Consider the following 13,807-nt stretch of genomic DNA (forward strand, 5'->3'; position numbering starts at 1 on the left):
ATTCGTGCCAACATCGTTTTTTGGGCCTGGCTGAGGGTTTTACGCAGGTCAGAGTAGATCCCCGTTTTGAGAATGACCATTCTGTAACCACTTATTCAGTGGGCAAATTGTGTCCGAATTGGCTCAAAAACTCTACATTGGCGTCAATAAAACTGCATTTGTCTAAACTGACTGACGAGGTTGACTTGAATGACTTCATAAAAGGCCCGGCTACTGGTAGATCTAAAAGATGGCTCTATGCCGTTTATAATGAAATTTGGAAAACATCACAGATTGAAGCGGCTACCCGCCTTAGGGCTATTGATCAAGCTAATTTGGAAAAAGTGCTTGCAGTAGTGGATAACAGCATTAACACACTTTCCTCCTGCATTTACACGTTGGATAATATTGTGTCATCTGTTGTTGAAAATGTTCAGGATGAAGTGTCTGTTTTGTACCATGGTCAAAATCAATTGCGTTCTATTATGCAGTTTGCATGGACCCTGCAGACACTGAAAAACGGAAAAGTGCCTTGGAATTACAGTAATGTCTCATCTCTATTTGCCCCTTTTAATTTGACTGAGAAACAAAGTTTGCTTTCAATGAGAGATGCTTCTTTTTCCATGTTACACATTGAACGCTTGGAGTCTTTACCCTTTTCAGTGGCAGAGGCCACTGCTGCAACGTGGTTTATCCACGGATTAATAACTTTACCATTTGAGCTTTTCCAGTTTACAGATTGTATGAAATATTTTGCCATTGGTAGGTACGAGCCTCTTGGTAGCTCCTATTTACATGAAGCCTGGTCACTCTCTTTCCCTTACAGGTGCCTTAGAGACGGAAAGGAAGTTTATCTGAAGGGGGAGGAGTGTACGGAAACACCAGATCACTCATTAATGTGTAGACACATACAATTGCATGGCTCTCGTAATCAGGAACGCCCTAATTTAGCATGTGTTTTGAAAGGTACACCTGTGCCCGCTATTGTCCCGACTTTTACTTTATTAGCAAACGGGAGTTATTTACTTTTAAATAATGAAGATTACTGTGGGTTATTGAAAGGCATAGCTTATGTTGTAACAGTCAGTGAGCGTGTGGTTTGCTGTAAAAATGTGTTGTATCCACCCACGCATGGGAACCTTGGTGTTTCCATCTGGCCGAGGATTACGACCTTGAAGTCAGAGTTCAATAAGATGAGCAGAATAAGAGCCTTATTGTCACATAAAGAAGTTGCCCTGACATCTGCTCGCAAAACATGTGTCCTTCACGTAGCTAACACCCGCACAGAAGTGCATGCTTTATTAATACTGACCTTCCTTTACATTTCGGTGAGATGATTAATACAATCTTTAACGCGTCCTCCACTTCGGGGCTGGCTCATTTTTTTAAAGTAGTAAGCAGTGTTCTAGTGACTTCTTTCCAAAAGATATTTGGAGTCATTCCTGCTTTCTTCCATTCAATCTTTTCCAGCCTATTTGGTGGATTTGCTGTTTTACTGGCGCTGGCTGCTGGCTTTTTGTTGCTATTTTGTTTTATTCAAAATGGATGCCCGTCCTGTGTTCGCAGACGAGCTGGCGCAGTTAGCACTGTTTTGCAACAGGATGCTTGAATACTATGGTGCGCTGCCACTCGCCACCTTAAGTGCAGCATATGGATTATCGTTTCGATTTTCCTATTTCACCTGTGTCCAGCCTGTTTTTCATTGCCTGAGCTGCGATTTCGACTGGGCCCTGGATTTGTGTCTCTGCAATTTGGTGTCTCCTGAAGTGGATTTTAATCATCTCATGAGTCCCTTAGTTACTCATGAATTGCTTTGTTCTGACGGAGGGATTATGGCCTTTGCAGCGATGCATGGAGTACTGGGTCGTTGGAATATATTCGCAGCGGCACAAGATTTCTTGGCACACAGCTTCATTGAAAACCCACCGAGTTCTCCTCTGATGGTACTAGAGGCTCCGGTAATTGAAGAGCATGTATGTTCTTTCTCACTATTGAATTGGATGGCTGAGTTATTTTCGGATGATAACAGTGACTTCCTTTTGGAAGCGGTTGCTGCTTATTTCGCATACTCAGTTTTAGGCTGACTCCTATTGAGGCCTTTGATATCATGATTTTTTTCTCTCTCTCAAATTATTTTTTTCAAAATTATGATGGACAATTTTTTTATTTCAGACCTATTGGCTTTAATAACAGTGGACATTACATTGTCATTCTGGTGAGATTTTGGATTTTTGGGCGGACTAAATTATTTTTCCTCACCTACTCGCACTTGAACTGAATACTTTATTTAACTCTGCTTTCAACATTGAGTCCCTTATCTTATCTTATCTTATCTTATCTTATCCGCGCTCGGATCAAGGGAGGGTGTCATATAGATATATATAGCCTGTATGCTGTGTTAAGTTAGCATGAGCTTTTTAGGAGTTTAAAAACCATTTTACCTTTCTGCTGCTTTTGCACACGACACATAGCTGCTGCTTTAGCTTTGAGCCTAGTAGAATGTTTTTGATTCATGCAAGAATAATATGTTGCTACTCTGATATCAGCCTTGCTTGGCGAGCTGTGTCTGTACAGTGAGTGCAGAAACCTTCAAGGATATCTCAACACAGTGGTTGTTGTGAGCACTGATCTTCGCACGTTCCTAGACATAACATACATGCAGCTGCAGCCAAGTTCTGGCTTTAGGCACGTTTTATATTGCCTTGCACAAGAGCATACAAACACACTTGATGGTGCTTCGCATGCAGAGAGCTGGTGGAAGATGATGTGATCCCTTACCACTAGGATCTTGAGGTATGGGGCCGCCCTGCTAAAACCCAAAGAGACTTTCTTAGATATAATATAATATACTAGCTAGGGAGGGTGAGAATTAGGTTTTGTTAAACCCTAGTCATTTTAGCATAATACCTTGCTTTCACCGTTTGTGTTCTATCGACTAGAGACTATGCTGATTACTTTGTTTCTTATAATATGTTTGCTTGTATTAGCTAAGATACTGCGTTTGAGAACACTGCATTAGAGAATAAACATTTTAAATATGCTCGTGTCCTCTTTTACTCCTTGTTCTGGATTGAAATGATTGTATAACGAAAGAGTGTTCATGTGTTCCATGTTACCTGAGGTGTACTAAGTCCATGTTCTGGTTTGTCTAAGCATTGGGAGTTTGTGATAACCAATGAGACACTGTAGCTAGTCTGGTAGGGGATTTTTGGGTACTAAGGTGAGTTTTGGCACACCCTAATTCACTGAGGTTCCAAGCCTCTATGCACAGTTCTGTCTGAGTATGGAATCCCTGAGACAATCTCACACTACATAACAGTTTTTCATATACTCGAGCCAAGAAATACACTATCTCCTTTGGGGCCCCAGAACTGAGCAGAGTGGACCACAAGAGTGTGTGGTCCACCAAATCAAAAGCACTGCTCAAGTCGGCAAAACCTAAAAACAGATTACCCGCCTTCACAGTTGTGTATTTACTAACGAGTAGATCTAAGTTCATACTTTGTTCTAGTTTACCTAGGCACTTCCTGAATCCATGTTGGACAGGGGATAAGATCTTATTATCGGTGGCCCAAGTTTCCAATCTCATTAGTAAAATTCTGCTCATAACTTTTATTGATGAGTCATGCAGTGAAATAGGGCGAAAATTACTGGCCTCAGAGCGGGAGCCCTTTTTGAAAAGGGGGATAATTAATGACTGGCCCCATGATGGAGGGAAGTCCCCTGTAGCAGCCACATTAAAAATTCTCATTAAAATTGGGGCCCACAGATCCTTTTCATCTTTGTATAGGTCTATGGGTATGGGTGTATAGGTCATCCGGGCCTGGTGCCTTTCCCCCTTTACTTTTAGCAAGACCCTCGTATACTTCATCTATACTAATTACGAGGGGTAGTGTGGGCCATATAAATTCATCATTTAATATTGAAGATAAAATTATCCTATCTGGGTTAAAAATATTAGAAAAATGTTCAATCCAAGCTGAACAATTTACATAAGATGTCAACTCTGGTATGCTATCATTTTGTAAAAAGGGACAGTTTACAGTTTCCCAGAACAATTTACTATTTTTTGTATCGGCTGCCAGACTTAACTTATCCCACGCTTCTGATTGGAGTTCCTTTTTCCGGGCCACAATAGCCTGCCTATATTTAAGTCGAAGGTCATGAATATACGATTGGATACGGTTAGTAAATTCATTGTGCCATTTCCCGTTACCTGAGAAGGTTATGCCTAAGTAGCAAAAGGACTTGACCATTTCTTTTTTGTACCGTCCAAGTAAAAAGACTTTGTGGTATTAGTTTTCTTGCCACATGACATAATAAAAGTTTTAGCTTTGTTAATTAAAAGTTTTCTGCCAATGATAAAATCTGTAAAATTGTTAATAACCCTTTGAAGTCCGATCGGTGTATGCAAAATTAAAACGGCGTCATCGGCATACAGTAGAAAAGGTACAGCCTTTCCATCTATCTTTGGGGCGTCTACTGGTAACTGGCCTAAAACTTCATCTATTTGGTTAATAAAAAGTAAAAATAAAAGAGGGGCCAGAACACAGCCCTGCCGGATGCCTCTTCTCACATCAAAAAAAGGAGTACGTTCACCCGTTGGCCCATATCTCACACTACACGACAGTTTTTCATATACTCGAGCCAAGAAATACACTATCTCCTTTGGGGCCCCAGAATTGAGCAGAGTGGACCACAAGAGTGTGTGGTCCACCAAATAAAAAGCACTGCTCAAGTCGGCAAAACATAAAAACAGATTACCCGCCTTCACAGTTGTGTATTTGCTAACGAGTAGATCTAAATTCATACTTTGTTCTAGTGCACCTAGGCCCTTCCTGAATCCATATTGGACAGGGGATAAGATCTTATTATCGGTGGCCCAAGTTTCCAATCTCATTAGTAAAATTCTGCTCATAACTTTTATTGATGAGTCAAGCAGTGAAATAGGGCGATAATTACTAGCCTCAGAGCGGGAGCCCATTTTGAAAAGGGGGATAATTAATGACTGGTCCCATGGTGGAGGGAAGTCCCCTGTAGCAGCTGCATTAAAAATTCTCATGAAAATTGGGGCCCACAGATCCGTTTCATCTTTGTATAGGTCTATGGGTACCCCATCCGGGCCTGGTGCCTTTCCCCCTTTACTTTTAGCAAGACCCTCGTATACTTCATCTATACTAATTACGAGGGGTAGTGTGGGCCATATAAATTCATCATTTAATATTGAAGATAAAATTATCCTATCTGGGTTAAAAATATTAGAAAAATGTTTAATCCAAGCTGAACAATTTACATAAGATGTCAACTCTGGTATGCTATCATTTTGTAAAAAGGGACAGTTTACAGTTTCCCAGAACAATTTACTATTTTTTGTATCTGCTGCTAGACTTAACTTATCCCACGCTTCTGTTTGGAGTTCCTTTTTCCGGGCCACAATAGCCTGCCTATTTTTAAGTCGAAGGTCATGAATATACGATTGGATACGGGGTTTATTGCTTAAGGCTAACTTCAGATCTTCTAGTGCCCGTGTGCATTTAAGATCAAACCATCCAGGTGTAGCTTTTTTGGGCCTTTAATGTTCCTTGTTAGAATACCTTTAATAGTAAGATTAATTTCTGCAAACACAACAGGCAGTGTCACTCATTTGTAGTACTTTCTCCTTCTTTTCTCCCGATTTTTCTGAGTGCTTCCTCCTACTTTCTGCCTCATTTCCACTTTCCCCTGCTCTTCCCTTGTTTTTTCATTGCCATTTCCTTGTCTTTCCATTGCTGTTCACACCTGCAGACAGTTTTGCAGCCCTCCACCTAACCCCACCCACTGACTCTCAGCACACCTCCCTGCTTCCATGACTTACTTAATAGAGGCTGCAGTGTGGCCGCGCCGCTGGCTTGCTGGTGTACCAAAGTCAAGCCTGTTTGCACCTGTCCACATCTGGACTGCACCCAGAGCCAGGGCCCCTTGCTCTTTCAGAAGATACACCGCCACTGACGTCCAAGCCCTAGCCCCCGGACGCACCAACAACCACTACCGCTGCACATCCACGTGCTCCACCAGAGGACCATCTTCCAACCGTCTCTGCTGCCTCACCTTCAGCACCGAAACAGTCAATGACACCATCAGCACTGCAAGTGCAATTGCACCCGCTACATCAACCGAGAGCTCCCTCTCACAACTACAGTGCATCCTACTCAACGCACGTTCACTCAGTAAACACACCACAGAGTTCTGGGACACTATCTCCTCCCTCACCCCAGACGTCATCTTCCTCACAGAAACCAGGCTAAAACCCTCCTCCGCACCAGACATCACCACCGCCATCCCTGAAGGTTACAAGATAAAAACACCTAGACTGAACCAAGAAGCATGGTGGTGGAATAGCCTTCATCTACAGGAACACCATCTGCTGCACAACATACCTTGATGACCCGACACCAGTAATAGAACACCTCAACTTCCAACTTCACACAGATGTTGCCTACAGACCACCAGTACCACGCCCGAGCTTCTGCGACACCATCCCGGAACTTACTGCCTCGCTCGCATTCGACTCCTAACACTGCATCTTTCTATTGGACCTCAACTTCCACCTCAATGACCCCTGCAACGCCAACTCCCCTGACTTCCTGGGAAGCATGAGCAACTTCGGCCTCAAGCAGTTTGCCGCTGACCCTACCTATTTCACAGGACACATGCTCTACCCCATCTTCCCCTCCAGCAACAGAGTCAGGTACATTTATACCACTCACCTGGTCTGACCACCACAGCGTACACTTCACCATCTCAGGACTCACCTAGTCTGGCATCGTGTTCCCCAGATCCATGCGAAGAGACTAGAAAAAGTTATCAGAGTGCCAGTGGAACTACACTCTCTGCTCCCAACTCCCAGACTCTACATATGACCCTGAACAAGCAGCTAAGAGCTTCTCCCAGTGGATCACAGAATATGCTGACATCATCCCCCCACCCGGACAGCCAAGATTAAAGAACAAAGCAACATAGCAAGATGGTTCATAGAGGAACTGCACTTCACCAAATGCAATTGCAGACAACTTGAAAGGAAGTGTCACTTCAGCAAAAAAAACGCACGGCCTTCAAGTCTACTCTCAACCAGGACCACCCCTTCCTGAAAGAAACCAAGAAGAACACCTACGAAGCCTGCATCAAAGTCAGCATAAACCACAGCAAATAATTATTTGCCATCGCGAAGGAGTTTACCAATCCCGCAGCCACTGAGACCAACATCACTCACTCCCAGGAACTATGCGACAACCACGCAGACTTCTTTCATTACAACATCTCATCCAACTATGAAAACTTCGAATGCCAACCTTGGGTGGTAGACCGCATCAACTCACTCACACCCATAAACACAAACCCCAAGCACCTTCTCACCTAATGGAAACTCCTCACCATGCGAGACGCTATCTCCATCGTGAACTCTGTACACCCGGGAGCATCCATGGAAACTAGCGTCAAGAAACCGCTCGGTGAATGTGCGCTTTATAAATATTTCAATTTCAATTTCAATTTCAATTTCATGCCCATACCACATCTTCAACTTCAGAAGCTAGACAATCGGTAATGAGCTTGTGACGTTCCTGAACCCCTCCATCACTGCAGCCTCCTTCCCTGACAACTGGAAACATGCTGAAAAAACCATCCACCGACAAGCCAAAATAAAGAACTACAGGCCCGTCTCTCTGGCCCCCTACCCAGCAAAAGTACTCAAGAAAGTGATCAACCAAAAACTCACCCAATATCAAAAAGACCACAACCTCCTGAAACCCTCCTGATCTGGAATTCAAGCTAACCACAGCACCAAGACAGTCCTGATCACAGCCACAGACGACATTAGAGCCCTCCTGGACTGCAGGAAAAAACCAGACCTCAGCATTCTGGACCTGTCTGCCATGTTGGACACTGCCTTCCACCACACCCTGATCAACAGACTCTACCACATTGGGATTTAATGAAACGCCCTCAAATGGATCGCCTTGTACCCAACTGGCGGATCCCAGAGGATCCTCCTCCCACCGTTCACCTCAGAGGGCAAGAAGATCAACTGCAGAGTCCCCCAAGGATTGTCCCTCATCATGACCTTCTTCAACAACTACATGACTCCCCTGGCAACCAATGTCAGACCACATGGACCCAACATAATCTCCTACACCAATGACACACTGCTTATACTGTCACTGTCCAAAGGTCCCTCCACTATGGAAGGACAACTGTATCAAACTCAACACCAACAAAATGGAAGTCCGCATCTTTGGGAACACCTCACCATGCACCGCACCTGGTGGCCCGCAGAGTTCGGAACACCCCCGTCCCATTAGACCTCACTCGCAACCTTGGCGTAATCCTGAATAGCAAGCTATCCATGGAGAAGCAAATCAACAGTCTCATCCTCCTGATTCCATACCCTTCACATGCTTTGCAAGATCTTCAGGTGGCTCCAGACAAACAACAGAAGGACCGTCACACAGACCCTTATCACCAGCAGACTGGATTACGGAAACACACTCTATGTAGGAATCACTGCATATCTCTTGAAGAGACTCCAGATAATACAGAACTCAGTAGCAAGACTCATACAGAAACTTCCCAGAAGGACCCACATTACACCACATCTCAAGAAAATGCATTGGCTTCCAATTCAGAAGAGTTGCCAGTTCAAGATGCTGACTCAAGCCTACACGGCCCTGCACAACAAAGGACCATCATACATCAACAAACACATGACACTCCACCAAGCGACCAGACACCTTTGATCAGCTTACCTCTCCCTCACAGACGTCCCATGGATCCGTCGAGCCAATAGCGAAGAACGCTCCTTCTCACACCTGGCAGCCCAGGCTTGGAACAACCTCCTTCTGCACCCCAGGACTGTGCCATTGCTCCAGCAATTTAGAAGAGAATTAAAGGCCTGGATGTTTGAATGATCAAACCTCCACACAGCAGCAAACATCTCTTGTGCCTCGAGACCCACATGGATGATTCACCATGCTCTATTAATGTTTAAAATAGATTGAATATGAAGAGTAATAAGAGAAAATGTGTGTGTGTGTGTGTTTGTGCATGCACGCGTTCATGTGTACCTGTGTGTGTGTGTGTGTGCATATTTAATTAGTGCTTAATTATTGCAAAATAATGAGTGCCGGTGCCAAACAGCTGATCAGAGGTCCATGGATGACGCTATTAAAAGTCAGAGCATCAAATGCAAAGGCTGCAAAGTCCTCAATACACCACAGGCCTCTTTAATACACTGCCAGGCACTCTCTGCCTCTTTACCTCAATCTTGTGGGTTCCTGCTTTCTCCCTTGGTATATTTTTTAAGTGTATATCTTCCTCTTTTTCAATTTGCGTAGTTTTCCGCTCTTGCTCTTGGGAAATGTGTGATGAGGAAACAATGAGTGCCGGTTTTCCCCACCGGCAACCACTGGCTCATATTAAGCACTGTGCTTGAACCACACTGTGATGACTGGACTACTACTCACAGTATTGGTAATCGCTGACAAAATCAGATAAACACCATCCCTGTGAGGATAATTGACCTAAGGGGGATTTTTCCTGTAGTGTGTTGAGGTACTTTCGAGCAAGTGCATCAACAAACTAAAAGTGCAGTTATATTTGCATTGGTTCACTTTCTAATAATCTAGATCTGGCACTGCTGCCCTGTACTGCAGAATGGTATAAGCTCTCAGCCTCAACATACCTTGTCGTGGCCGCTCTTCAGGCACTCCATCTCTTCCTTCAGAGACTGAATCTTTTGCTCCAGGTCCAAGTTATACAGCTTGGCATTATCCATTTCCTGCAATGACGTAGGGCCAAAAGAAGAACAGTGAGAAACAGGTTTTAAAACATGAGAGCGAAGTTTGAGACAGCCAAGCATAGACAGGGTGGAGGAAGAAGAGAGGAAGGTAAATGTAGAGCAAAGAGGGATGAGTGAAGGAGAGAAAAAGACAGAAGGGGAGAGGTTTAGGGAAAGGGAGAGACAAGGAGAGAGGAAGGGAGCAAAGAGTAGAGCGTTTGCGGACAAACTGAAGTGGCCCAGTATTTAAGCGCCTTACATCTCACCAGTGGCAACTGGCACAAAAATACTGCTAAAAGTGCATACAAGAGGTTTGTATTATCCACCATAGAGGATCACATACTGTTTTGGTGGTGACACGGTTAGGTTTGAGAGGCTAAAGAAACAGGTGATTTCTGTTTATGTATCTAAATAACTTTGATTCAATTTGTTTAAGTTGGGAGCAGCACTTGGGGCACCTTTGACAGAAGTTGCATATCAAGGGATCTTCACTATGTCAACGGCAGAGATTAAACCATCTCCGTTTCTGAAATAAACCTCTTATGGCCCGACGGGGTAAGGGCCCTTGAAGATTAAACACATGGCCAGTTTTCATTGTCCATCATGGCCTGGGGGGCATTGGTTTTTTTTTCAAAACAAAATCCCACTTTGGGTTTTTGTTTTGGAAAATAAAAAAACATTGTAAGTTTGCCATGCAGCTCCATCATGTTGATGAATCTGTCCACTGGACCAGTGGACATGCCGGAATGTGGCAGGTGGGGACTTCGCTAGAGCACTTTACTCCATCACCCTGAGAGAGTAAAACCCCATCTGCCGAAAGTCTAAATCAGCCTATACGTCTATTGTCCCTCTCCACCACATGAGTACACTTCTAAAGTGCCAAGGACGTCAGGGAAGGCACTTAGAGACCCACATTGTGTCAGGCAGAGCCCAACAGCAGGGTTCAGCCCAGGTCTAGTTGCCACTGGTCAGCTGCATACGTCAAGGAAAAGGCCTTCCAGTAGCTTCTTGTTTGCCTGTAGCCACACAGGAGTTCAGCCAACTGACCTTTGGAATCTTCTTCTTTGTCCTGGGTACTAAGCCTGTACGCGAAATTGCGCTCCAGTCACGGAGTTTTCCCACTCCACTCTCCACATAGCGCATGGAGTTTTTTCCTTCCTTGTACTCGCCAACGTTAAGTTGGAGAGCGAGAGTGGGAAAATTCTACTCCAGCCCACTTCCCAGTGAGATTTCTCAAAGCGGGAGTCGCTTTCATTGAGAAACCTTTCCTTTACCTTGAGGAAGCTGCCGCTCATGTAGAACATCTACTCGAGCAGCAGAAAGAAGCGGTGCCCTCTTGCGCTTCACATGGTGCCGTTCACGATGATTTTTACAGTGCAGAACAAATACCCAGCACTAAAAATCAACACGAATGGCGTGACGTAACGCACTCCACCGCTTGTGTAGGTCTGCATAGCTTGGCAGAGTTTTTTGGTCACTTTGCAGGGTATCATGTAGCAGAACCCAGCTAAATGTTCCCAGGCCTACAGGGTACAAGAGGGAGAAGGACCAGACTTTTACCGCTCATCTCGAATTATAGACAGCAAGTCCAGTAATTGTTCCCGATCTTCTGCAGGTCTACAAAGTGTTCTGATGTGTGTACCTGGGAGTGTCACATTTATGCCTGGAACAAGCTAGGGATTTAGAGTGACTCCTGGACAAGCCCTAAGCAATGGGTGTAAAAGTTCCTGGGGCAAACCCTACACGCTTTTCCAGTAGTTGCTGTTTGCTTTACTGCAAACAGGCCTAAAATGGCATGTGTCATGGCATTTTCAAGATGGTGAAAGTCAGGAGCCACTCTAATCCTGGGCTCTGAGGTCTGGGGGAGGAGTGGGAAGTGTACTATGGTAATCCTTGCCTCCTCCCACATCCAGCAGTAAGATCCAATGTAAAGCAGGCACTCTAACCACAACAAATCCAGAGACAGAAGTCCGGTAGGATAAAAGCAGGGGCCTCCAGTTACCAGACAGTGGATCCGCAATAATTGACTTGGCATTCTGTTCTATCTCCTTCCAAGTTTGCCCCAAGTGTTCCATTTGCTCAACATACCTGCCAAGCAGGATTTGACACTGGGCTGTCCAAAGGAGGCCCACAGCCCCCACCGTGCATAATCAGAGGAGTCATCTCTTCCCATTCAGGTCAGCCAACTGTTTGCTCCTATGAGTCATTTCGCACCTTTTTCACACCTATTCAAGGCTTGAGCACAGGCTGAGAGCTGGCAGAGTATTATGCTAGTTAGCCTTCTAACAGTTCAAGCAGATAAAGGACAACTTTCTAAAGGTTATTTTTCCTTAATACTTATAAAAAATCCGACTTCACCATTGAATTAGATTTTGAATTACTATAAATTGTGGCTTAATTCTTCTTCTAGCTGGCCCCTTACCCAAGATACAGTAAATGTAATATTGCTTCCCTGTATTTATCTTTGAGTAAGGCAGCCTTCCTACAGTAAATATAGCTTTTGGGGGCTAGTCACAGTAAAGACGTGTTAGCTTTACATTTACTTCCACATGCCATATACCCTGTATTGTGAACTACAAGGTCTACTTAGGGGTGACTTTATAATATTGAAAAGGAAGGTGTATACCTGTCAAAAGGAGTTTACTTTGGCAGTTCACATTCTATGTTTTGCACAGTTACAGTCAGGCTACAGTGGTAGGCCTGATGCACTGCTTTCACTGCCACTTTAGTGGATGGCACAATAGATGTTGCAGCCCACTAGTGGCATTTAATTTACAAGCCCTGAATACATTTTGTACCATATACTAGGATTCGGTAAATATAGCAAGTAGGAGTATGCTAATTCAACCGTGTTAAAAGGGGAGGGGGCCCTGGGGTATTACTACTGGTAAGAAGGGATAAAGTATACAAAGTTTTAAAGCCATCCAAAATACAGAGTACAGCAAAAGGCCAAAAATCCAGGGTGACCATGCGCAAAAGGTGGCTTTTCTACATAAAGCATAACATGCACTTAGTGCCCATGAAATACACACACACCACTGAGGCACCTCTTAAGACTAAAAGAATGAACAAATTACTTACCTTTCGTAATATTCCATCTGATGTGTAGGATAGCTCTGGTAGATTCCTTAAATGATCAATCCCTTTATGGTCAACAGACTGGATTCCGAACATTTTCAGTAGCAGTACTCTAACTCTGACACCAGATTGCACCCTTCGACATTAACAACAGAGCCTCACAACTCTACTCAGGAAAAAGTACAGCATAGAAAGGGCACTCTCCCATCGGTGAGGCCAGTTCCCTTTTCTTTTTTCCACATCATCCCTATTGAGGACAAGCGATATAGAGGACAAAGCCAATAGGAACCAGTCATAATCACAATAAAAAAAATCCTCAAGACGGGAGGTGGGAGGGTCTTCAGAAATCTGGGTGAACTATTGTACCCATCAGATAGGATGTTGCTGATAATAAATAACTTGTTCTTCTAATGGATAAGCGATGCTGAAGATTTCTTAACTGAACTACTCCATTAGTATTCTTGAATGAGGAGGGTTTAGGATGTTCAGATAAAATTGCAATAAAGACTGCAACACTGCTCTACTGAAAAGAGATTTTCTTTAATCTTCCAAAATAAGACAAATGTGGTTTGAGAAGGAGTGGCTAGAGGACCAAATAGCTTACTTTTAAAATGGTCTGAAATGGAACGCTTCTCAAATAAATTACTTCCTTTAAGAATTTACGAGGGACTTGGTACATCTTTTGTTGAAATTACAGGGTAAATGAGGAATTACCAGAGTAATAATACCCAGAAATCCCAGTTGCAAAGTAATTCCTTATTTCTCAGGGGAATCTCGTTGTTTCATCTGTAATCCATTTAAGGCTCACTTGTGGGGTTACCAGTACACTCGGTATGAGACATGCCAATGGGGTGGTGGTTGATGTGGTATTAGGACTGTGGTTGTACCCGGCGCTCTTCCCTTCCCCATCCTTGGCAAAACTCATCCCACTCCACCCGC

General features: G+C 43.9%; 1 protein-coding gene across 1 annotated transcript in view; it reads right to left on the minus strand.

Annotated features, from left to right (window-relative positions):
- The window catches only part of LOC147748201 (uncharacterized), a 334,565-nt gene that overhangs the window by 276,571 nt on the left and 44,187 nt on the right, over nt 1-13,807 (minus strand). Inside the window, exon 3 of the mRNA XM_086959115.1 lies at nt 9,695-9,790. Within this exon, the coding sequence (XP_086815241.1) occupies nt 9,695-9,790 (96 nt within the window). The remainder of the gene's footprint in view (nt 1-9,694; nt 9,791-13,807) is intronic.

Source organism: Lissotriton vulgaris, chromosome 1_1 (assembly GCF_964263255.1).
Source record: "Lissotriton vulgaris chromosome 1_1, aLisVul1.2, whole genome shotgun sequence".
Taxonomy (NCBI): domain Eukaryota; kingdom Metazoa; phylum Chordata; class Amphibia; order Caudata; family Salamandridae; genus Lissotriton; species Lissotriton vulgaris.